Here is a 26273-nt window from a genome sequence, read left to right as displayed (position 1 = left end):
CCAGTTAATTTTCAAAATAGTAAGTTTGGTGCCCTAATAATCTCCAAAGGTGACTAATAGATTTTTTTTTAAACTATCATTATGACCTCATAGATTTTTATATATTTCATGTCAATTGTTATTCTTTTTGATGCTCAGATTGTTCCATCTTTGGCCAATGGAAGCCCCTTCCAGTTGGCTCCTGGGTCCTTTTGACATGACCTTACTCTGATTGCTTCCTTGCTTTCAGACACAAGATGGTCCAGCCTCATCTTGTCCCTTCCCTGCCCCTTCTAATGGGACAGTCTTGGTGCTAGGGTATGCCTTGCCACTGAGATCTGATTGCTCCTAGGCCTTTTCAGTGGATAAAGCTATGCAACATGTATTTTTTAGGAAAAATAAATCACTGTATTTTGCTGGTACTTCCAATTGAAATATACAGTTACAGGGTTTTTACTTGATTTTATTCTTGTATCTCTTCTTTCTTGTACTAAAAATCTTGGCTCTTAATTCCTTTGACTTAATATTTGCTTTGTCATATGTAAATACATAGAGTTTCAAAAGGACAACACCAATATCATTGCTAAAAATAAAAATATTAAATGCAGTTTAAGTTTTCATTGTAGTTCACAGGATATATTCCATTAGGAAAGTGCAGACAAATGCTGGGCTTTAAAGTCGCTTGAAGTAATTGTTCTGTGTGTGGTTACACCACCAATTTGATAGATAGTTAAGTTTTAGTTTTAAGAGTTGCTTTTTTAATTACAGAAAACACTGACAGTGTCCCGAAGTAAAAAGTATAAAACAAGATACAGATCTAGGTGCCATCTCTGGCCAGCTCCCTACCACCCCCCCCCCCAAGGGAACTGATTTATTAGTTATTGATGTAATTAATCCTTCCATTTTTCTTTTTTTTTTTAACATAAGTAAATGCATGCTCGTTTTTTCATTTGTCTCCTCCTTTCTTACATAATCAGGTAGCACAACAAACCTGCTCTTCACTTTCACTTCCTCTACTCTGAAGAGGACTCCAGGACAGCATTTTTTTTGGGGGGGGTGGGGGGGAGGGGGCAGGAGTTCAAGATTGTTTTTATTTTCAGAGCCTGCAACAGTTCGTTAGCAATGCCAGCTAAGCTGGTACAATCCGAAGGCCATCCCACCTCCCTTTTCAGGCATTCAACTGGCAGAATCTTCACAAATAAGATTAGAGACCAACTGAGATGTGTCTCCATGTGTGTGTGGTTCTGCAGCCTTCTCCCTCTTCCCTCCTGGAGATGCTCCCTCATTTTTTTTTTAACAGTTGTGCAGTATTCCACTGTATATATGTGCCAGGTTTCTTCCATCAATCCCCTCTAGATGGAGATTTGGGTGGCTTACACTCTTTGGCTGCTATAAATAGCACTGTAATGAAGATCTTTGTGCATACACCATCTCATATTTTTACCAGTACAACTCAGATAGATTTTTAGAATTGAGACTGTTGGTTGAGAGATAAACTCATATTTAATTTTGATAGTTATTAACAAATTCCATCCACAGGAATCTGTACTTTCTGGAGTGCTTGTTTCCCCACTGTCTCACTAACAGAGTGCACTATGTAACTTGGACTTTTCGCAATCCAACAGGCAAGAAATGGTATCTGGGCTTCCCTGGTGGCGCAGTGGTTGAGAGTCTGCCTGCCAATGCAGGGGACACGGGTTCGAGCCCTGGTCTGGGAGGATCCCACATGCCGCGGAGCAATTAGGCCCGTGAGCCACAACTACTGAGCCTGTGCGTCTGGAGCCTGTGCTCCGCAACAAGAGAGGCCGCGATAGTGAGAGGCCCGCGCACCATGATGAAGAGTGGCCCCCACTTGCCGCAACTAGAGAAAGCCCTCGCACAGAAACGAAGACCCAACACAGCCTAAATAAATTAATTAATTAATATTAAAAAAAAAAAAAAAGGTATCTCACTAGTTTTAATTTGCATTTCTCTTATTATGCATATCCTCATATGTTTAAGAGCTATTTATCTGCTGTGAACTGTCCATATTTATTTATTTATTTGGTTGTATTGGGTCTTAGTTGCGGCAGGCGGGCTCCCTTGTGGCTTGCTGGCTCCTTAATTGTGGCATGCGAACTCTCAGCTGCGGCATGCATGTGGGATCTAGTTCCCTGACCAGGGATCGAACCCAGGTCCCCTGCATTGGAAGCGTGGAGTCTTACCCACTGCATCAGCAGGGAAGTCCCTGTCTATATCTTTTGGCCCGTTCTTTCTGATTCTTTTCAAAGTTTAGAAATTCTTCACCTATTAGGGCTATATTAGCCTTTTGTGATAAATGTTGCAAATATTTTTGCCAGTTTATTATTTACTTTTTAACTTCGCTTTTTTTGGCCATCCAAATCTCTTTCGGTTAGATATAAACTCCTCCTTTTATTGCTTCTGGATTTTCAGTCATAGGAATGTTTGCCCCACTCTCAGAGCATAAAGGAATTCACCTACGTTTTCTTCCAGTTATTTAGAAGGTTTCATTTTTACAGTTGGGTCTCTAATCCATTTGGATTTTATCTTTCTGTACAGTGTGAGAAATGGATTCAATTTTATTATCTTCCAGGTGTTTAACCACATTTGTCTCGACACCGTTTTTAAAGTCTTTTTCTCCACCAGTAAGATGATTCCTTTATCATATACTAAATTCCTGGATTTTTTCTCAATTTTTTATAGTATGTTATAATATCTAGTAGTGCTATCCCTCCTTCATTTTCTGTAAAATAAAGTACATTGTACATAATTTAGCAAAGATCAAATACTGAAATAGATTTTTTTTTTTAAAGAAAACATTTAGGACCCACTCTATTTTCAGGAATTCAAGGATTGGGAACTTCTGTGTTAGCTCAGTCTTCACAAACTTACATATACAATAGCCCAAGGTAAAATTCACCTTTTAAAAAGAATTATGGCAATATTTTTCATAGAAACCAAAATTAGTTGTTAGGAAAATAAGTTCCACTTGACACCTGGGTACATCTTTTCCCTGAATCACTTGGCACATCTATGGCTAGAAGCCCCATCTACTAAGTGAACCTAGTAACTTCCCTCTAAGGTCTGAGACCACGTTTCCAGTGCAGAAACCCTCCTGTACGACTGAAAACTGTCATTCACCCAGCAAAGGAAAATTAAGAGAGACTGGAGAGTGTGTCAAATAAAAACACCAAAAATGACCCAAATTATCTGCACCACTTATAGGTTTGAATCTGGCCATCCAAGATACAAACTAAAAAAATAAAGACTACTTTTATTCTCAAGGTAGAGAAATCTGACTTGGCTCTCCTGTTACCTTCTGCACTAACCTAGTCCATCCCACAACTGAGACAAATTGCTCACTGGGAAGCTACTTGTCGTGCTTCAGTGAAATGTGCCTATTTTTAGGGCAGGGAAGATGTTGAAAACAGAACATTCCTCTTCCTCACAGTTAATCAACAGTGATACAACCTTACATTTCCTAACAACTAAAGATTTCCTAATTAATCATTTTTTAAATGCAACAACAAAACTATGAAGTCATTATTTGCTCTAGTTCACTGTTTTTATTTACATAACCACCTTTCTCCTAGACAAGCAACATTAAGCAAAACATAAGGCAAAGATGACTTGCTGGTGACCATCCTATTCAACTTCCTTTTGCAGAGGGTCTTCTCAGTAGTAGCCAGTTACCACATGGAGCTTTTTCACAGTTTCAGAGAAGCTTTCCTTGTATTAAAAACAGCAAGAAAGTGCTACACTTGATGGTGGTTACTGTCAAATAGTTCAATCAACCTTACAGAATTTTTGTAATATAACTTCAAGTATGTAAGTTATTTAATCAACACAAAACTCTTAAAAAAACAAAACAAAAAACCCCCCAAGTACTAGCTGACTTCTGGTGCCATGAGATATAATAGCACCACCGATTTTTATATTTTAGTGGTAAAAATGTAATCCAGTTTTAGCACCCGTCTACAAGAGTTAGATGAAAACATATGATTTGGCTTACTGGAAGGTAACAGTCTTAGTGACCCCTCAGTGAGGAAATCTGTTCCTTCTGCTGCATGCTGGTTCAAAGAAAAGCATAACAGTATTAATGGGGGAAAATAGGATAGACTTTTAGTTAAGGTTTTTCAGTACTTGAAATACTTAAGGATGGATCACATTTAAAACGGTGAACATGGCTTTGCAGCCTTAAATAGAGAACAGAGGAAAATCAGAAAAATCAATGCTAGAAATCAACTCCCATCTTTTTAACCAAAACCCTGTCTCAACACTCCATTTCAAAAACGAAGTGAAGCATTCTAAGAAAGTGACAAATTTTTACATAAAAACACACCAAATTTTGTTTAACTCTATCAGTTATTAGACATAGTATATATAAGCAAGGAAAATAAGGTGCACCTTTACATTATATAAAATAATAAACCCAGAAATCACTTTTTAAAATTGGCAATACAGACTGCAATATAAAAAATACTTGATATAGCAAAGTTAGAAATAAAAATTTCAGTTGAAAAATTACAATATTTCAGTACAGCAGAGGGACAAATAACCTTTTATTAAAGCCACTAGATTTGGAGACTCCTGTATATTTTGATTTTGGAGAAAGGAAAGTCATTCTTCTAGAAGGCACTAACTGGTTTAAATGTGCTAGCAGCTTCATCAAGAAAACATGGGGAAAGTACAGTCAAGAAGACTGCCTGGTTCTCATGTGAGATTCCTTACTCTGCGTCGCAGCCTGCAAATTATTGCTGAGGAACTGTATTAGCCATGTGCATTTCCCACATCATCTGCAGTGTGCTCAGTCCACAGTGTCACAGATCTCCTTCACTTTCTGGTTAAAGTCTTCTGGTTGATCTGCATACACATAATGCCCTGCTCCGAGAATGGCCTAGGAAAGGAAAAGCAGTCAGATGGTCAGGGAGTAAAAGCATCTAATAAAATACAATGACACACACAAAGACACTCAGCAATGAAAGTGAGAACAGCTAGATATAAAACATAAAAGAAAAAGCAATACTGATCTGTAGTAACTATTATATGCTTTATTAAATAAAGGATCTGAGAATAAAGAGAAAATCCAGTGAACCTTACTAAAATTTTAATATGCAAAAATAACATTCTAAATTGACCTCTAACAATAGGGCCAACAGAAACACTGAACAAAGTAAGAATGTGCTGCCTTGGGAGGTGGTCGCAGTGCTATTGGACCTGTCTGTCCCTCTTTCAGTCTCTCCCACTGCGGAGATGCTGTGGCTCTAGGACAGACAAGGGCCTAAGAATGGGGATTCGCTGTCTGGACATGAAGATTTGTATGGGTCAAACCCTGCCCCCATCACAAGTGACAGCAGGTCTCTGACCAAGGCTGCAGGTATTGCTTAGATGTGAAAGCACAGGGATGACCTGAAATCTCACTGAAAGCAAAGATAATAGAACAGACTTCACCTACAGCTATAAACCAAAAATAAACCACACACTTACTATCGTCTTCACATATGAATGTGGTCGTAATGACTGGATGCTGGTGCCAGAATTGCCATCTATGCAGGAACGCGCACCATAGATCACCGAAACTGGAATGTCAGGGTGCATTTTACCAATTCGCTGCAGCATTGGTCTTTTTGCCCATCCATAAGGGACAGTCATATTTCTGAACGCAGTCTCACCACTTAAAGGGAGAAAATCATACGTATGATTCTGGGGGATAAGTATGTATCACACTCCCACCTCTATCAAAACACACTCATATTTAGCTTCTCCTCCTTTTCTATGTAACCGCAGCTTACATAGAAAATAATTTACTAGGAAATGTAAGGAACAAACCCCACAGAAGATATATGCTTTTGTTAGATAAACAAGGATGCTTTAAACTCTAAAAAAACTCTAAAAAAAAATGATCATCTTCCAAATCAAAACATGCAACCCTAAGTCCCTATCATAAAATCATCAAATTTCCTGTGGGGATAACTGAAATATGTTTTTTCACTCTAACTTATTTACAAGGCAGCTTTTCTACATGTTCATGGCACCAGCATTTTACCTACAATGGCAAAACCAATACCAAGATAAGAACAAGTTCAGCTTAAGTATTCTTTGTGTATTGTTTATATTTAAAATTTTCTGCCTGTTATGATGTTTGCCATCTTTAAAAACCTTTCCGACCGGGGAGAGACAGCCTCCTGGAGCTAGCCAATTCGTAGAGACAGCAAAGGACTCAACTGGGACTGCCTTTATACGCAAACTAACCAATCCAGAGCTGCACCTCTTGTGTCTGGCTTGCACATCCCCGGAGGCAATGTTCCTCTGCCTTAATCATCCCAGGGCCAGGTGCCAGACAACTAGAAACCGCCCCTCTATCTTAGTGCGCACTGAAATTATTCAACTAGCAAATCCTACACTGCCCACCCTGTGCTGCCTTGCCTCTCCTGCAGAACCCAGTAAAGGCTCCCGCCTGGACTTCCCTTCACTCCTGTCTTCTGCCACCTGACCAAAATCTGGTGCGTCCCCTGGGACCCTTCACAGCATTCAGTGACCCCCTCTCTAGGACCTGTGAGTAAACTAAACTTTGTTTTCTTGAGCCTCTCCTATGTCTTCTCTCATGGCCACAGCTGACTGACCGTCACATAAAATACAGAACATTTGGCAAACTCCTAGGACATATACATTCTGCCATCATTTTTCTTCTTTCCTTGTACTAGGTGTGCTTCTGAACGGCCGTTTATGAATTCAAGTTCCACCACAAGAAAGGCAACAAACTAGGATTACACAGGCACATGTAATCACGAAATGTGAGTAGGTAAAGAACAAACCACTAAGACCATGCAGGAAAACAGATGATGTCCCTGGAACAGGCCACTAAAAACTGTTGAAACAAGTCAATGAAGTGTGTAGACCTAATCCACCAGACCCAACTGCCTGGTGAGTCACAAAACATCAAACCCTTGGGGGACCCCCAAACCTCTCCAGCCTCCCTCACCTTTGGCAGAGAACCTCTAACCTACTTTATTAAAAAGACTGAGGCTACAGCTATACCTCAAGTGCTCTCATGGCCTCAATCTTTTTAATAAAGTCAGTGTACATATTCTCTGACAGAAGGGAGAGAGCCACACACACAAAAAAAGTGAAGGAGGCTGTCTCTGCATCTCACCTCTCAGCCTTTCACCCAAGTTTCAGTCTTAGAAAGGATGAGGTACCACTTTTATATTTTAAAGCATGGTCTATGGCTAGAATCATCTGAAGCATTTGTTAAAGATGCAGCCCAGAACTGCTGAATTAGAGTCTTAGAGACAGAGTTCAGGTACCACTTTTTTTTTAATATTCAATGGTCTTCATTACAATTATTATTATTATTATTTTACATCTTTATTGGAGTATAATTGCTTTACAATGTTGTGTTAATTTCTGCTGTACAACAAAGTGTATCAGCTATATGCGTATATATATCCCCATATCCCCTCCTTCTTGTGTCTCCCTCCCACCCTCCCTATCCCACCCCTCTAGGTGGTCACAAAGCACCGAGCTGATCTCCCTGCGCTATGCAGCTGCTTCCCACTAGCTATCTATTTTACATTTGGTAGTGTATATAAGTCAATGCTACTCTCTCACTTCGTCCCAGCTTACCCCTCCCCCTCCCCATGTCCTCAAGTCCACTCTCTACGTCTGTGTCTTTATTCCTGTCCTGCCCCTAGGTTCATCAGAACCATTTTTTTTAGATTCCATATATATGTGTTAGCATACGGTATTTGTTTTTATCTTTCTGACTTACTTCACTCTGTATGACAGACTCTAGGTCCATCCACCTCACTACAAATAACTCAATTTCGTTTCTTTTTATGGCTGAGTAATATTCCACTGTATGTATGTGCCACATCTTTTTTACCCATTCATCTGTCAGTGGATACTTAGGTTGCTTCCATGTCCTGGCTATTGTAAATAGTGCTGCAGTGAACATTGTGGTACATGACTCTTTTTGAATTATGGTTTTCTCAGGGTATATGCCCAGTAGTGGGATTGCTGGGTCATATGGTAGTTCTATTTTTAGTTTTTTAAGGAACCTCCATACTGTTCTCCATAGTGGCTGTATCAATTTACATTCCCACCAACAGTGCAAGAGGGTTCCCTTTTCTCCACACCCTCTCCAGCATTTATTGTTTGTAGATTTTTTGATGATGGCCATTCTGACTGGTGTGAGGTGATACCTCATTGTAGTTTTGATTTGCTTTTCTCTAATGATTAGTGATGTTGAGCATCCTTTCATGTGTTTGTTGGCAATCTGTATATCTTCTTTGGACAAATGTCTATTTAGGTCATCTGCCCATTTTTGGATTGGGTTGTTTGTTTTTTTGATATTGAGCTGCATGAGCTGCTTGTATATTTTGGAGATTAATCCTTTGTCAGTTGCTTCGTTTGCAAATATTTTCTCCCATTCTGAGGGTTGTCTTTTCATCTTGTTTATGGTTTCCTTTGCTGAGGCACCACATTTTTGACAAACTCCTCCAATAATTCTGGTACAGAACGCAGCACAAGAACTGGAGCTCTCATCGTCATGCTCCATTCTTGATCCTCTCCCTAATGACTGTAGGCTCTGTCTTCCAGGCTCCTCCCAGCTCGTCAAGACTTTCAGGCTCTGTTTTCTCCACCGGTGCCTTGTACACAACATCCACAAGTCATTTAAAAAAAAAGAAAAAGAAATACCTTTGCTTGGCCCTCTTGCTCCCTCTAACGACTATGCTCTCTCTCATAATCACTGCCAAAATTCATGCAGACTCCCCTTCTCCTTGCCCCTCACTTACTCCTCACCGCTGCAGCAGTGTTTCTCCTGCTAACACACAGACTTGAAAAAGTGCTGAGTAAAAGAAGGGCGCAATCAGCAAATGAACTTGAAAATGCTGCCTAGTATCTCCCACGCACCTGGGAGATTCAAAACCCTTCCTCTTGGGCTTCCCTGGTGGTGCAGTGGTTAAGAATCCGCCTGCCAAAGCAGGGGACACGGGTTCGAGCCCTGGTCCGGGAAAATCCCACATGCCGCAGAGCAACTAAGCCCGTGTGCCACAACTACTGAGCCTGTGCTCTAGAGCCCACAAGCTACAGCTACTGAAGCCCACGAGCCTAGAGCCCGTGCTCCACAACAAGAGAGGCTGCCGCAATGAGAGGCCCACGCACCACAACGAGGAGTAGCCCCTGCTCACAACTAGAGAAAGCCTGCATGCAGCAATGAAGACCCAATGCAGCTGAAAATAAAAAACAAACAAACAACAACAACAAAAAAAACCTTTGGCTTAAAAAACGGTTCTAAGAAGATCCATGGTACAGAAAACCATTCTTGTTTAACCCAGAACTCCGTTTTTGTAGAACATTCATACTCATTTGGGAATGTTGCTTTATTTGAAATTCTTCTTTCTCTCTCAACTCTGACCACCTTAACGAGATGCCCAAGACCAAGACTTCCCTCAACTATCCACAGGCACCTTAGGGGAAGAAAGTATGTCTGGCTTTTTAATCTCTCATCAGAATCCAGTACAATGTTTTACATAGTAGGTGCTCCATGAATAGATGAGTAAATTAAGAAGTGTTAGCAACTAGAGAGAAAGCCCTCGCACAGAAACGAAGACCCAACACAGCCAAAAATAAATAAATAAATAAATAAATAAATAAATAAATAAATAAAAAGAAGTGTTAGTCATTTAACTACTTGTCCTTTTAAATTTAGTCATTTACATACTGATGAAAGTCTCCTGGACTATTCATATTTTCAAAAAATAAAAGTCTAAAACACAAACACAGTAAATTTAGATAAACCTTACCTCGGAGTCTGGACATTACAGTGGTAAATGTATTCTGTCACAGTATCATCTGCAAACATTGAAGAATACTTCCGTTTGAAATCAGGCCTTAAACGCTGTACTAGACTTAAACCTATTTAATAGAAAACAAACATTTCAAATTATATGTATGTTTTAAATTATGATTTAATTTATATACAAATATAGAAGAGTTTAGTGTTTGCTTCTATAATGAGCACTACATGCTACATTACACATGTATTCAAATATGTATTTTAAGGGGAAAAAAGCACAGATCCTAGAAACTGCTCTCCTCAAGTTCCCTAAGGAAAGATTAAAATAAGAATAAAAGTCTGTCATATGTTGACTTACTAATATGCTTTAGGAGCTCAGAAACAGTTGCCTAAGATTTGTTTTTGTAGGAAAATAAATTCTATTAAACAAGGGAGGTGAATAGGACAGCTCATACATAAAATTAACTTCATAATTTGTATTTCTTCCACAATTACAACACATTAGCACCTACATGAAGTGAACTGGTATATAAATATTTCTTGGGAAAATTAATTCAGAGTTTCTGCTTGGGACACTAGCAGAACTCCCCGCTAAGGCCATCCACGGTGGCTCCCACGGTCCCACCCCTGAGGTGAGAGTCAGGGCCAAGACCCCCAAAGGAAAGAGGATGAGGAGCAGGAACGTTTGTCTGGTTACTGTATTCCCTTTGGGGACCCAGGGACTGGCCGGTTTCCCTCTCTGCTGTCACTGCCCAATACTCCAGCAAGATCTTACTTCTTCACTGGCCCTGCCTTCCCATCGCTGAAGGAATGACACAGCTCCACCAAGAATTCTCATGATGCAGTGGACATTCTGCATCACCCTCACCACCACGTGCAAACAGCAATGGGAAGCAGAGGACATGGCTTTAAAGGGCCCCTCCTAGGCATCCTCCCTCCCCCATCATCATCTCCTCGTTTCCTTTTATGCTTTACTTTTCCCATAATTGCTACCTGTGTAACTGTGATCAAGCAAAATCCACTTACATGCCAGGACTATAAAGCTCTTAAGCAGCTCATCAAAGGAGGACCAGGCACCTAAGAAGGCGTGGCTCTACTCGGGGGGGGGGGGGGCGGTGAAAAGAGGCTACCTACACAAGTACTGAGGGCATGTAGCGTGGTCACCAGTTCAGTCCCTGTGCCCTCTTGTCATTGCTGCAGTCCCGCTGCTCTCCCAAAGGGATGGCACTCAGGCAAGGCGGGGGGGCCAGGCCTGGACAGGGGCAGCAGAATCTACAGTCACCTATGCAGCAGGTATTGCCACTCCCTCACCCCCCCCGCCACACCTCTATTCTTTTCTTGCTAAGAGAACCTGACTTCTGCGTATCATTTAGGCAGCAACATGCCCAGGAAAGCAGGCCCCTCACTCCAGCCCCTGGGAACAAATGATGATTGATCAGTCATAGAAATTTCTTCTTTGCTGATGGAAGAACTAGGGGTGGGCAGAGACATAAGGAGAAGTCTGCTGGGGCCCCCAGGGAAGACCCCCTTCCCTGACAAAGAGCATCATGCTTTCCTTTCTTCTTGTTCGGAGAGCTTGTGAGATGATGCTTCCTGTCCTAGCAACCACTGAACAACTGTGAGGTAAAAGGTCAAGAGAAGCACATACACGGACCCAAACCCTAACATCAAGGAGCTAGCTTTGGGAACAAATGCTAAAACCACCTGCTTCCAGATTGCTTGTTAAGGAAATAATAAAAGGCCTTCTGGTTTAAACCGCTGAGGTCTTCAGTCACTTTCGGCCAAAAGCCCTCTCAACTGACATAAGCTGTAAGGGAGAAAGGCAGAGGCCCAGACCATCACCATCTGTGACAACAAGGGAAGGAAATTCCCTTGGCTGTGAGGCTGAGGCAGAAGAGCTGAGGGTCAAATAACTTAAATCAGAGACTAAACTCAAAATATGACCGGAAACACAAATCAGGAGTCCCCCAGATCTTTGTGGGAAAGGATGACTTCATCTTCTTAACACTCTGACATTACAGGGCAAGAAAGGAATCTGAGTGATGGTACCTGTTATCCTACGGTTGTCAGTCAGGTCAGGCTTTGTGACCTGCCAGCTGGACATCACTAACTGGCCAAAGGCTCCTCAACAGGTCACTGGGGCTAGCAGGTAAACTCCCACGCCTGGGGCTAGCAGGTAAACTTCCCCAAGACACTGCTTGCTTGGCTTTTTTCAGAATGTTCAAGGTCACCTAACCTCATCCTTAGCATTTCCCACCTCCTCTGCTTGCTAATTATCTGTAATGTTTACAATATAAAGACCCTTTTTAAAAAAAATAAATTTATTTTATTTATTTTTTAAAAATTTTGTTTAATATTTATTTATTTATTTGGTTGTGCTGGGTCTTATTTATTTATTTATTTATTTATTTTTATATTTAGTTTTGGCTGTGTTGGGTCTTCGTTTCTGTGTGAGGGCTTTCTCTAGTTGCGGCAAGCGGGGGCCACTCTTCATCGCGGTGCGCGGGCCTCTTCACTATCGCAGCCTCTCTTGTTGCGGAGCACAGGCTCCAGACGCGCAGGCTCAGTAGTTGTGGCTCACGGGCCTAGTTGCTCTGCAGCATGTGGGATCTTCCCAGACCAGGGCTCGAACCCGTGTCCCCTGCATTGGCAGGCAGATTCTTAACCACTGCACCACCAGGGAAGTCCTAAAGACTCCTTTTTAAGGAGAGGAGCCTGGTTTCATTCACCTTTATGCATGGACTGGTACTTTTTAGAGAAGGAGGAGAAAAAGTATTTTTGTTTGTTTTTAAGATTTTAACTAACAATGGTGATCAGCAAATACTCCTCTATTGCTATGTATAAACATTTTGCTTTCCTAGGATACAGATACAAGCAAGCACTCACCAAAGGGTCCTGCAAGCCTGAGGCTGGCTAAAGGGTTAAAGGGAGTCAATGCCGCTCCCAAGGCTCTGATCCAAATTGGAATTGGTCTCTCTTCATCAGCAATGTCTGGTCGCTCAGGAAAACCCCAAGGCTCCACTAAAATGAGATGACTAACCCTGCTGGGGAAAGAAGAGACTTCAGATCATTTGGCAAATTCACCCTAGGAATATAAAGAACTTACATGATTCATAAAGTAAAAATAGAATGAACTTCCTTCAAAAACCTTGCATTAAAGAAAAAACTAATGACTGAACAGGTTACATCATGCTCTTATTACGCATAAATTGATGAGATGTGGTAGGATTTGAGAGTTGTTATGGTAGAAAGAGAGCTTCATTTTTAATCTATCTAAATGTGGATAGTAACGGATGTGTGAAAGGGGGTATGATAACTGCAGTTATTCTTGAGAAACAAGAAAAGACAGCATCTGTTGTTGTTTAAGCTACACTCTGGCAGATGATACAGATCACTGACCATTCAGAAAAATCCAATGGTTCCATGTATCTCATGGCTGACACTGCAGAAATGACTGGAGATTAATATTACACTCATAAAATAGCTTCGGACACCAACAATAGTTATCTCCTATGAACCAAATCATTCTAAACATTTATGAGGCATTAGCACTTTAGGTGGATTCAAAAGGACTTTGAATAAACGTTTGACAAACACGAAGATAATGTAACAATATGGGCTGAAATTATACCCCTAGTTTGGGATTTCAGTTTGGTGAACAGGAACACAGTTACCCTATGCATAACATCATACTGGCATTAGATTCTGTTCCTAATCCTTTCCTAATTTTCTTCTTTACTTCAAAGAGACAGAAAATCTTCATTCCAAACTCATATAAAAATTGTTTCATGTCACTAATAGTTCTAATTTTTCCATCTTAGGAAGCATCTTTCTGATGAGGGAAAACCAGAACCATGTCCTTGTGATTGTATCACGGTATAACACATCATAAAGATCTTCAACAAAACATAAATGTCCTGACACAAAACGATATTCAACTGTAGCCAAAACAGTCAACAAATGGCAGCAAAAATCTCCCAAGGGAGAACCGACACTGATTCTAAAGTCCCTTTCCTAAGTCATAATTGAAATAGAAAGGTAAAAAAACCAGAACATGGGAACAGACAGCTATTATTTTCCCAATATAAGAAGTTTTCTTATTTTTGTCAGTACAGATAAGGATGAGTTAGTAATGAATCCTTTGCTCTGACTGCATTTTCTCAAACAGAAAGCTTCAGAGCACAGACCCAGAGCACAGAGCTCCAAGGACCCTTGGAGAATACTCAGCCCAATATTTCATCTCATCAGATGAGAAGAAAACTGAGATGTACTATGTGACTCACTCCAGAACCTAAAGCTAGTCAATGCAGAACTAGGGCTGTGATCCTTATTTCCCAACCCCAGTGTACTAATAGATGCCAACAAGCCATTGGGCAGAAGGCTCTCTTCCCTAAGAACAGGCCAAGCAACATAAGATAAACGTATTAGTAAAGGTAGAGCTTAACTCTTATCAACTCTAGGCCAGTCCTAACACTATACTCTAAATTTCATAGCATCCAGAAGATTTGTAGAATGTAACTATGAATCTGTGTGAATATATGTCAAATGTGAGATTTCCATATACTTAGAGCGACATCACTGCTTAAAAGTTTTATGAGACTATTTTCTAATAGTGTATGGAAATGGAGGTGAAAATGAATTTTTTTTTAAAAAAGTTATCTCTGATATTCTGACTGCCTCCTAAATTCCTATGACAGCCCACAGTGAGATCTGAGGGTCGGGGAGGGGGACACATGCCAGAGGTATGAGTGGAATTAATGAAACAGCCACCTAGTTGAAAGCAGCAAAGATTCATTTCGGGGAAATAGCAGGTATTATTCACTACTGACTTACCTAAAGAGAAAAACGAACTCTTTATTAAAACATACTCTATAGGAAAAGATGATTAAATTTTGTTACAAATTTGTTATGGGATCTTGCCCAGTCTGCTCTGGGCTCTTACTGACCTGCTAACCCAAGAAGGGGCAGGACAAAGGAAACTTGAGGGAGGAAAGTCTCACCTATCTCTAGTTAACTGATGGTATTGTTTTTGCCTTAGTTTTGGCTTGCCTTGTTTAGTATGGATCTACGAGATTTTAGCAAGTTACACAGAGTATATATACAGGAGCAGATAACCTTTTTTTTTTTTTTTTTTTGAAACGGAGCAAATTGCCCCAACAGTTGTTTGATCCTATGCCTTCAGCCTAGCACATGGTAGATGCTCAGTAAACATTTGGAATATTGTGCTTTTCCAGTTTCCTTTTGATCCTTGTCTATAATGATGTACAAATTTTATAAAGTATAATCAGAGTAAGCATAGGAGTTAGTCCAGTCTGAATTTTTCTGGTCCCCTGGATGACATTAGAACATCACTGTTATTTCTCATATTAATCTTGCAGGTCATTACTCATTAGTGGGTAGTAAAATCCACTTACAGAGTCAGAGCCAGTCTGTTTTTCAATAAAATTGTATAATTTGGAATAGAAAAATGTATCATATAACAAAACTTTTGTTTCAGACACACACATATAATCCTTACTGAGGGTTGCAGTCAAAAAAGTTGGAAAACAATTTTTTAAAAGCTCTGCAACAACGTCTAAACTGTAGTTATATATCATCTGCCTCCACTTGTAAAAAACCTCAGAAAATAACTGTCGCTTATTTTTGGTTGTAAGGATTTTAAATGAGATAGACCATGCAAAGCACTTAGGCTGGTGGCTATCAAATAACAAATACCCAGTAAATGCCAGCTAGTTATAGTAGCAAATACAGGAAGATTACTAGAGAACAATTCATTCCAGAAGCATGGGAAGACAGTAGCTGGGACCATGTAAGGAGCGAGTAATTTAACTTTTTTTATTCTTCAGAAAAGCTTTATCACAGGCTTTGGCTCACACTCCTTATAACCCTGCACCAGACCAAGTTCCCAGGCTATCTTCTCACCTGCTTCTCTAGTAAGAAGATTATCTCCTCATTTGCTAGGCGTTATTTAGTTTTAATGTATATCCAAACTCATATACTAATCCAGACTCCACCCTCTAATATCCCATAGAGGATAGCCTGATGGGATTGTTCACATCTAGGCTTCAGGAACGGGTCTAGCCAGACAGCATGAGAGTAATCCTATCAGACATGTTTATCAAGAATCAGAGGCTAGGGACTTCCCTGGTGGCACAGTGGTTAAGAATCCACCTGCCGGGGGCTTCCCTGGTGGCGCAGTGGTTGAGAGTCTGCCTGCCGATGCAGGGGACGCGGGTTCGAGCCCTGGTCTGGGAAGATCCGACGTGCCGCGGAGCAACTGGGCCCGTGAGCCACAATTACTGAGCCTGCGCGTCTGGAGCCTGTGCTCCGCAACAAGAGAGGCCACAATAGTGAGAGGCCCGCGCACCGTGATGACGAGTGGCCCCCACTTGCCGCAACCAGAGAAAGCCCTTGCACGGAAATGAAGACCCAACACAGCTAAAAATAAATAAATAAATAAATAAATAATAAAAATAAAGGAATTCCTTTAAAAAACAAAAACAAGAATCTGCCTGCCGGGCTTCCCTGGTGGCGCAGTGGTTGAGAGTCTGCCTGCCAATGCAGGGGACACGGGTTCGAGCCCTGGTCTGGGAAGATCCCACATGCTGCGGAGCAACTGGGCCCGTGAGCCACAACTACTGAGCCTGCGCGTCTGAAGCCTGTGCTCTGCAACAAGAGAGGCCGCGATAGCGAGAGGCCCGCACACCGCAATGAAGAGTGGCCCCCGCTTGCCGCAACTAGAGAAAGCCCTCACACAGAAACGAAGACCCAACACAGCCAAAAATAAATAAATAAATTTATTTAGGAAAAAAAAGAGGTATATCTCAAAGGAATTTATGGGGACTTAAAAAAAAAAGAATCCGCCTGCCAAAAAAAAAAGAATCCGCCTGCCAATGCGGGGGACACGGGTTCAAGCCCTGGTCCGGGAAGATTCCACATGCCATGGAGCAACTGAGACTGTGCACCACAACTACTGAGTCTGCGCTCTAGAGCCCACGAGCCCCAACTACTGAGCCTTCATACCACAACTACTGAAGCCCACATGCCTAGAGCCCGTGCTCCACAAGAGAAGCCACTGCAATGAGAAGCCTGCACACCACAACGAAGAGTAGCCCCCACTCACCACAACTAGAGAAAGCTCGCGCTCAGCAATGAAGACCCAACGCAGTGCCCCCCTCCCCTAAAGAAAAGAAAGAGAGGAAAAAAAAAGAATCAGAGGCTAATGCAAACTACAGGAAAAACAAAGAACCAGCAAAGCAGGAACACGAGAAGAGCTCATCAGTTTAGGAACATAATGAAGCATTCTTCTCCAGGTTAGTCATTACAGTAGGTCTTGAGTTTGAAGATGGTGAGCAGATTACAGCCTACAGGGCAAAGAAGTAGGTAACACCTGCTCCAACATGCTGGGACAGCTGAGTCTAAATGCTAACAAGTCTATGGAAACTTGACTTTCACAAGACTTGAAGTCAGCAACCAGCCAGAAATAATACAACAACAGGAATGACCAGACCCAGAACCAAAATGTACAAAGGAGTTTACAGGACCTACTAAGGAACAAGGAAAAGGACCAGAAAGAACTCAAGTCAGTGCACAAATGCGGCATTCTCAAAAAGAAGTTAGCCCCAGATAGTTCCCATTGGTTCCAAGCCACTGAGGGGAGGATGGGGCACAGAACAATAAACTTAAATACCTCCAACTTCGAGTCAAGTAGAACAGTCTTTCTTCTCAAGACGGGCTGATAAGAAATGCACAGCCCAGCTCCACATAGTCTGGAGAAAGGAGATAGAGCCAGGCAAGGTCAAAAGCAAGATGATCTAAAAACCTTTTAGTGGAGAAGACCAGTTGTAACCTATACTGTTGTGACTTGGAATGGATCTCTTTGCTAAACACTTTCTAAGTTAATAAAAGTTTTCATAGTGTCCTTTTCCTTAGTTTATAACAAATACCTATAAAATACAGATAGTCTCTGTATGGGATCCTGAACAGCAGGGGCCAGAATGAAAAGGAAAATTAGAAGGAAAAACTGAGTACACAGATGAAAGACAGGAGATGGTATCTTTGGCTATTATTGCTGGTTTCCTCTATTCCCTTTGTTCCCCCCTTAAGGTGATCAGACACTGCTTGATGAAGAAGATTTTACAGAGTGGCAGCCCAAGACACCTCACACAGTGGTCCTGTTTAATTAATGCAGCACATTAATCTACAAGTAAAATTACAGACAACATCTCTAATTATCACACATCAAGGTAAGAGAATGGAGATGAACTAAGGTCATTTTAGGGGAAAGAACATGGGGTTTGTGCCTCCATTTAGAGGTATCTATTAATCAGTTCATAACTTCTCTGCCCACCAACCACACAGCCTTTCCAGAATGGCCCAGATGTCCCCCTAGAACAGGGCCTTCGCAATTTTTGTCCCTACTACCTAGAATGCTCTCCTGCTATATCCCTTTGAGACCTCCGCCTCAGCTCAAATTATACTTCTTTAGGGTACCATAATGGACCTGAGACTGGGTCAGATATTCATCAAGATTTCTCACAGCTGTCATGCTACTCATATGGTTATCTGTGTCTTTTCCCCCAATGCACTGTAAGCCTTACAAGCACACAAAGTCACTCAACATTATTTAAACAGAACCAACCTGCTTATTTCAATGGAGGACTCATCCAGGTACTTTTACATAAAGTATCACAATTGCTGAATACTCAGTTTTTAATCGATATCAAGAATCTGGGGAAAATATGGGATCACTGCCACAAGTTAGGCTATAGAACAACTTTTATGGACAGAGGCACTCTGCTGCTCATAGAGATGAAGCACACAGGTTGACCTAATGTACCAAAAATTGGAAAAAAATTAGTTTTTATTTGTTTTCTATTATTAGAATCCTTCCTGAACAAGTACATTAAACTAGGCATTTTCACGCTTCTCCTCAAACTGTCCTATAAAAATAAACAAAGAATGAAAGAATGGGGCTGCCCATAAAAGATTAAGGGCAGAAATAGGTATGGATTGGGACATAAGTCCCAACAAGTAAAAAAAGTGTTGTCTTTGTGTTTTTTTCCTCCATGCATAGAAACAATAGAAATTAAAGAGCTGTGGTTTTACTTAGGAGGAAAAAAAAGTACAGATTATATCTGTCATACCTGAGGAGGCAAAGAAAAAAGTCATATTCTCAAAGTCCACTTGAGAAAAAAGAGAGATAAGATGCACAGTTTGAGTGAAGGAAATTAACTGAACCTCATTTGGTCTCTATTAGACCATTTTTCCCCTCCTCTCACCCCACCCCACCAAAATCTTTCTGAAACTCAAAGATTTAATCTCATGACAGCATAATAAAAATGGTCCTTGTAGGGGAGGCTATGCATGTGTAGGAACAAGGATTACATGGGAAATCTCTGTGCCTCCCTCTCAAAACAGCTCTAAAAAAAGTTTTTTAAAAAGGTACTGGGATCAAGTTAAAGTTGGATAAGTGACATTTAGAGTAGATAGTTACTTACAGTACAAAACAGACCACTCCGCTGCACCAGAGGAAATATGTGTGTGCCGCCAAGCAGCTTTTCTGGCTCAGGTAAAACCTCTCAAGATCACACAGATGGTAACCCTGACAACCACCCGTCTGCTTAGTAGGAGTGCAACTTGAAGAAACAGCTAATGCTAAATCTCACTCACTATGAGGCTTGCTATAATTATGAACACTTACACTGGTAGCAATCAATTGTGTTTAACTACGTTTGGATCTGTGAGTCTGCTGAACTGTTCTATTAACCATAACTTCTGATCTCCTATGGAAATCTAGATGAATTTGCTTAGTCAGGATCAAGCAAAAAAAGTTTCTGTAAGGTAAGAAACTAACACAAATGGGGACCATTATGGAGCAGTGAGGACGTCTGCAGCAAAGGAGATGATGTCTCTATAAGAACAGAGACATTCTTATTCATTGATCTTTTTCTTCTCCGGTAAAAGAGAAGTGTTCCAAGGAAAGCCATTCCGAAAAGCAACAGAGGAAAAAAGCTAGGGGGAAGGAAAACCCTAGAGGTTAACTGCCACCTTCCTATACTGTGTGCTACACTGCGGTATCATCTGGTCTATACTTACTAATCATACAAAATATGTATATACATAATGTATATGTTAGAAAAAGCATTCTCACTAATCTTTTCTCACACATACACACAAAATGATCCCAACTTTATTTCGACTGTAACTTGGTTTTATGAGACATACTAACTTAAGATGCAAAATAACTGGTCAAAAGGCATAAAACTGAAATCTTCCCTTGTTTACATTTACATGTCTGAAACCTACTTTTCTCCCACAAAGAAAATGGAAAAGTATAACATGACCACTCCCACCTCTTGATACATTTCTGCACAATGCAAAGAGAAAGCAGAAAAAAAGAACATAAAATGGTAAACATGAATTTAGTTTTCAATTCTCTTTCTCAGATTAATCTGTTCAAGAAATATTACTGGGCACTCACTATGTGCCAAGCAAAGTGTTATGTATGGACTTCATTCATGACTTGGGATATCTGAAAATCCAGAGAACCTCGTTATTTTGAAATTAACTTGTGTTTAATAATTCAATTTTTATGCAGTTAAAAATATAGGCTTGACTATCCAACATGTTCTGTAGAGTTTCACTCAATATTTGGTAGCAATCAGCCAATTTAAACATGCTATTTCAAGCATTCTGTCATTTATGTATTGCTAATACTTAGTGGTTCTTGGTCTTGACACAGTACTTTAGTTTTATTTCTAGTTATTAGGCACAAATATTCAAAAATCATTTCTAAAATGTAGTCAGTCCAACGCAGGGATCACTGGCTTTGTTTCATATACTTGTTCAGCCCCCCAATGTCATTCAAAGTATGTTGCCATTCTCTCTCTTTTAAAAAAAAAAAAATATTTATTTATTTATTTATGGCTGTGTTGGGTCTTCGTTTCTGTGCGAGGGCTTTCTCCAGTTGCGGCAAGCGGGGGCCACTCTTCATCGCGGTGCGCGGGCCTCTTCACTATCACAGCCTCTCTTGTTGCGGAGCACAGGCTCCAGACGCGCAGGCTCAGTAGTTGTGGCTCACGGGCCTAGTTGCTCCGCGGCATGTGGGATCTTCCTAGACCAGGGCTCGAACCCGTGTCCCCTGCATTGGCAGGCAGATTCTCAACCACTGCGCCACCAGGGAAGCCCCCATTCTCTTTTATAGGTGGTTTTAAAGTGGTCATTCCCTTCGGAATCACTGAAGCCCCTTATTTCTTTAGAGCATTTCACAACTGTAAATGAAAATCTCACCAACTGACCTAAACAGTAGATTAGCCATGAAGGGTCAGGATCCTAAGACTAGGGTTTCATGACCAGAGCTTAGCTCACTGAATTCCATGCCACATCTCCAGGGAATAAATACCACAAGACAGACAAAATAAACACCTGGTACGAAACAAAGGAAACCCAACCCCTCCACAAATAGCCCTGTTGCATTATACCAGAAGAGTAATCTTCTCTTTCTTTCTCTACAAATACAGCTAGTTGTTCATCACTGAGAGGAGGACTCAATAAAAGACAGTAATCCCTGAAAGCCAACCAGAAGAAGAAAATCTGGATTTCTTTTGAAAGCACAGGTCTGCCAGGTGACAAGACTATTTTACCATCTAGCACACATAGGACTATGAACTCTCCAGAAAAATCAAGCGTAAATGCTGAAGTTTAGACAAAGAATCTATAGAGAAAAAGTTGGCCGTTCCAGAGGAAGATAACCTCAGGTACACAGGGCTGCTGCCTCACATGTCAAATTCTGTGTCAACAGCACACCTGGAGTTATGCAGTGGGGCAGCCTGACCCATGTGCTCTGAAAATGACCCTCATCCCATTCACAGACCTCAATGTCAAAGTCAGTCGCAATTCTGGATTAGTCCCTTAGTCCAACGGAAAAATACAGTGGCAACACAAAAACGCTGATCTTTTTCGTTTCTTTCCAAAAGATGAACAAAACAAAAATAAGCTTTGCTTCTATTTTCTGAGCACTCAAATGTGACCTCCCCCCAGATTAGCAACATAAATAATAGGAAATAGCATAAGAAAATAAGAAAGGAAGAGATGTTACAAAGATTCTGAAGTAAACACTCATTAATTCAATGACTCAGAAAAAAATTCTATAGCAATAAAGGTTAGGGCACAGTATAACAATAAAAAAAAAGCTAAAAGATATTCTATGCAGGTGTATTTTCTGTAGCTTAGAGATGAGGAAACTAAAATTTAGAGATTAAGTGATTTGCTCTAAGCCATAAAGATAGCACTAGCACCTACGTCTTCTAATTTCTAACCTCTGGTTTCCTACTGCAGCTTACTAAAACATGGAAAAGGTGAGGAAAAGCCTGCTGGATCCATAGGTCTAATGATAATAATAACTGTAAACAATAACAACACAACAGTTTTTACTCGTGGCTTAAATTGTGTACATTCTAAGTCTAACAAATAGAAAGTCCTTTCACAAGCCTCCTACCAATGTGTAGCATATGTAATAGGAAAACCTGACAACATTATTTCTGCTACTAAATTGGCCATCAGTTGTGGCTATTCAGTCTACAGGGTCCTTTAAGACAATATCTGTCTTATAAGGTTCAGACACCAACAACCACCAAAGAGGGGAACTGGAAACCAGCGCTTGGGTGCCTCTCTTTTGTCACCATCACTTACCTTGATGGGTACTTCAGTGAGTAAGCAGCAGCCAGGAACCCACCCAGGTTGTGTCCAAGCAAAATCATTTTGTCCAATCCTAATGCACATCTCCACTCTTCAATGGATTCCACAAACTGATTCTCTACTTCTTCTGCATCATTGTCAAATCTGGGTCTGCTACTTCGTCCAAAGCCCAGCAGGTCAAAAGCATAGACAGGTCTATTGGTGCAAAGATCTCCAAAATTCAGTGCCCAGAGTCCGAGACCTCCTCCAAAACCATGGAGGAGGACAAGTGGAGTCTTGTTTGAAATATTATGAGAAAGCTTCAGTGTCCATATTTTATTTCCATTAGATATACGAACAGGTCCTTTTTTGTATGTGCAGGGGACACCTAATGGAAACATAAAAGAGAAATTCTGCTTAGTGTCACTACTTCTGAGAAGGGGAGTATTCTCAGAGCAATCAGAAATTAATAATCTAGAAACCATCTGGTATTCATTTATATGAGTTTAGCCTTTATTATATCAGCCCTAAAAAAAAAAGTGCACACTTTATTGAAGCAATTCTTTTTTTCTTTAATTTTATTTATCTGTTTGTTTGTTTACTTATTTATTTTTGGCTGTGTTGGGTCTTCGTTGCTGAGCGCGGGCTTTCCCTAGTTGCGGTGAGCGGGGGCTACTTTTCATTGTGGTGCACAGGCTTCTCATTGCAGTGGCTTCTCTTGCTGCAGAGCACGGGCCCTAGGTGAGTGGGCTTCAGTAGTTGTGGCACGCAGGCTCAGTAGTTGTGGCTTGTGGGCTCTAGAGCGCAGGCTCAGTAGTTGTGGTGCACATACTTAGTTGCTCTGCAGCACGTGGCAGCTTCCCGGACCAGGACTCAAACCCATGTCCCCTGCACTGGCAGGCAGATTCTTAACCACTGCACCACCAGGGAAGTCCCAAAGCAAGTATTTCTTAATTACCATATTTTACATCTTGGTGGTAAGATCTATCTCACACAAGTCTTAAGCAACCGTGGCCTAGGTTTTCTGGCAAGTCATGTCAGCTCTTTGGACTTCTTTCCGTATCTATCAGTTGAGGGTACTGGAGTGGAACTTAGTGGCTGCTGAATCCATTATTTTAAAGTCTCTAGCTTTACAGACAATATAATACTACCTTGTATGTGTAGAACACTTGAGGATTAAGCGTTGAACATTGAACTCAGACTCAAAAGAAACATTTTTTTCCTAAAACATCATCATGAATTTAGGGAAGGATTAACATGTATTAAACACATAACTTAAATCTTAAGTCATCATAACGTTCAGTAGAAAAAGATGGCAGGAACTCCTCAGCATGAGGTGCCAGGTAGTCTGAGTTCGTATCCAACAATCTCTCTAGAGAAAGCAAATAATCACAATTTTGTAGATACAAAATCTTTCTCGCCCTCAATGCTACAGGACTAAATACTTTAAATCTCCCCCAAAACTGACTAAAGATGAAACTAATTTGAAATTCTTTTACATTAAATTGTCAACTGAATAGTTACACTTTAGATATATCTTAATTATTTGTGCATATACATCTGCAGTGGACTAACACAGAGCACTGGGAGTTTCTGCCCTTTAACCAAATAATCTCCAGTTTTGTACCCACATAGTGGCAGAAGGGGAAACCCAGCATTTGTTCAGAATATTAACAGAGCCCAGAGTGAGTGGAAATGACACCAGTTTAGAAAAGGAGGTGATCCGGTACTAGTGCCAAGCCAAACCACATTTTGAACATAGATGTCTGCATATTCCCATACAAACCATCTGTGACCTCTATGAGAGAGCTCACCCCACTGTGTTAGTTGCTTGCTTCCATGTCTGATATTAAAGCAGGGGCCAATTCTCACTCCTATTTGCATCCCTGGAACCCAGCAGTAGGAAATCAGTATGTTTGTTAAATACATGAATTGAGTATCTAGCACCCTTTTTTTTATCTCTTGACAAGAATTTTTTCATTTAGTAAATCACAATGACAACTTTGCCAGCTTTGTAGAGAACAAGATTACTCAACCATACAGTGTAGAAATCCATTTTCATGTTAAAAATCCATATAAGATGGCTAATTGTCCCCTTCTTTGGATATATCCAGTTATGGTCACTTCCTCCTGAATCATTCAAATGCACAAACAAAATTCATTTGTGGCAGAGAGTATGAAAAACAGGTGTGGACAAGTATATGCACAAATATACACAATAATCATGTATGTGCACTGCACCACTTAAGCTCTTCCTCTAAACAAAATTGCACACTAGACACCATTACTTGAAAGTATACCCACAGATATCTGGGAACACTCTGACAGTACAAGTGTGGGTAAATTTCAGTGCTCACAAGAAACAAAAAAGGTAAAGGTTTCCACACTACTATAAATGTAGACATAAAGAATCCTAGAATACTAGACTAAGGATCACCCCACCCATTCCTCTCATGGGCAAAAACTAGGAAGCTGAGAAAAGGAACTTGCCCAAGACCCTGTAACCCCTGGACTGCAGCCCTGGGCCTAGAACAGGTTACCCGGACGTAGTCCAGTATGTGTTCTACTAGACAAGGCTACTTGCTCTGCGACACCTACAGCCTGCTCTCAGAGCAGTCTGCGGACCTCTGGTGAGCCAGAGATCCTTTCAGGAGGTCTCACGAGGTCAAAACTATTTTCATGACAATCTAAGACTTTAGTTGCCTTTTTCACTCTCATTCTCTGATGGGTATACAGTGGAGTTTTCCAGAGGTCACATGATAAGTGATTACCAACAGTCTGAATACAGAAGCAGATATGAGAATCCAGCTGCCTTAGTTAAGCCAGATATTAAAGAGAGGTGTAAACTTGTAAACAATGTTACTCTTTTCACTACATTTGTTTAGAAAGCAGTTATTGGGCTTCCCTGGTGGCGCAGTGGTTGAGAGCCTGCCTGCTAATGCAGGGGACGCGGGTTCGGGCCCTGGTCTGGGAGGATCCCGCATGCCGCGGAGCGACTGGGCCCGTGAGCCACAACTACTGAGCCTGCGCATCTGGAGCCTGTGCTCCGCAACGGGGGAGGCCGCGATGGTGAGAGGCCTGCGCACCACGATGAAGAGTGGCCCCCGCTTGCCGCAACTGGAGAAGGCCCTCGCACGGAAGCAAAGACCCAACGCAGCCAAAAATAAATTAAAAAAAAAAAAACAAAAAAACAGAAAGCAGTTATTTTTAGAAAACATGTTATTTATTTTAAACTGCAATGGGTTTATTACTATTGTTTTAAAAGAAATTAGTAAGTTGACATATTTTAAATTATTCAGTTTTAATTTTTAATACAGTAAATACTGATAGCTATAACCTCTAAACAAAGTTCCTTGGGGTACTTCCTAATTTAAGAGTATAAAAGGGACTCAAGACGAAAAAGTTTGAGAACCGTTGCCTTCTTCCCACATTTATGCACTTACTGATGACATGTAAAAGGAAAAAAAGTTCTTTTGCCAACAACTAACACACCACAGAATCTGATCTTCAGTTTCAAGGCGATGCTTTATATTGGACCTATTTTAGTAAATGGCTCAGTTAACTTATAAGAAGAAAACCTTACATTTTAAAATTTTCTCTTCAGCTTCTTTAAGGTGTGATGTTGACGTAGGGCACCATGTGGGAAGCCAAGCAGTTAGCCATCCTGACCTAGAGCATCAAAAACAAAATACAAATAAGTGAGTTAATGCTCTTCTCAACTCCCAACTGTTACATAGGGAGAAGAAAAGCAGAATACAAAGTTTACTGTCTGTGTGATGAGGAAGCTAGCTGTATGTGACAAATTCACCTAATA

The 26273-nt window shown here is 40.8% G+C and overlaps 1 protein-coding gene across 5 annotated transcripts in view; it reads right to left on the bottom strand.

Annotated features, from left to right (window-relative positions):
• Positions 1–4522: 4522 nt before the first annotated feature.
• The window catches only part of ABHD5 (abhydrolase domain containing 5, lysophosphatidic acid acyltransferase), a 49710-nt gene continuing 27959 nt past the window's right edge, over positions 4523–26273 (bottom strand). For 2 of the 5 annotated variants that reach the window (XM_082348559.1, XM_082348558.1), the window contains 6 exons: positions 26043–26128; positions 22475–22847; positions 12668–12822; positions 9789–9900; positions 5467–5653; positions 4523–4876 (listed from right to left, as the gene is read on the bottom strand). In XM_082348559.1, the coding sequence (XP_082204685.1) occupies positions 4787–4876; positions 5467–5653; positions 9789–9900; positions 12668–12822; positions 22475–22847; positions 26043–26128 (1003 nt within the window). In that variant the 3' untranslated portion in view covers positions 4523–4786. Of the gene's footprint in view, positions 4877–5466; positions 5654–7277; positions 8631–9788; positions 9901–12667; positions 12826–22474; positions 22848–26042; positions 26129–26273 lie in introns of those variants that run through there. The other 3 variants (XM_082348557.1, XM_082348556.1, XM_082348555.1) reach the window with 3 other exon arrangements.

This window comes from Balaenoptera borealis (genome assembly GCF_965194805.1).
Source record: "Balaenoptera borealis genome assembly, chromosome: 12".
NCBI lineage: Eukaryota > Metazoa > Chordata > Mammalia > Artiodactyla > Balaenopteridae > Balaenoptera > Balaenoptera borealis.
This window is presented reverse-complemented; position numbering and strand designations above follow the sequence as displayed.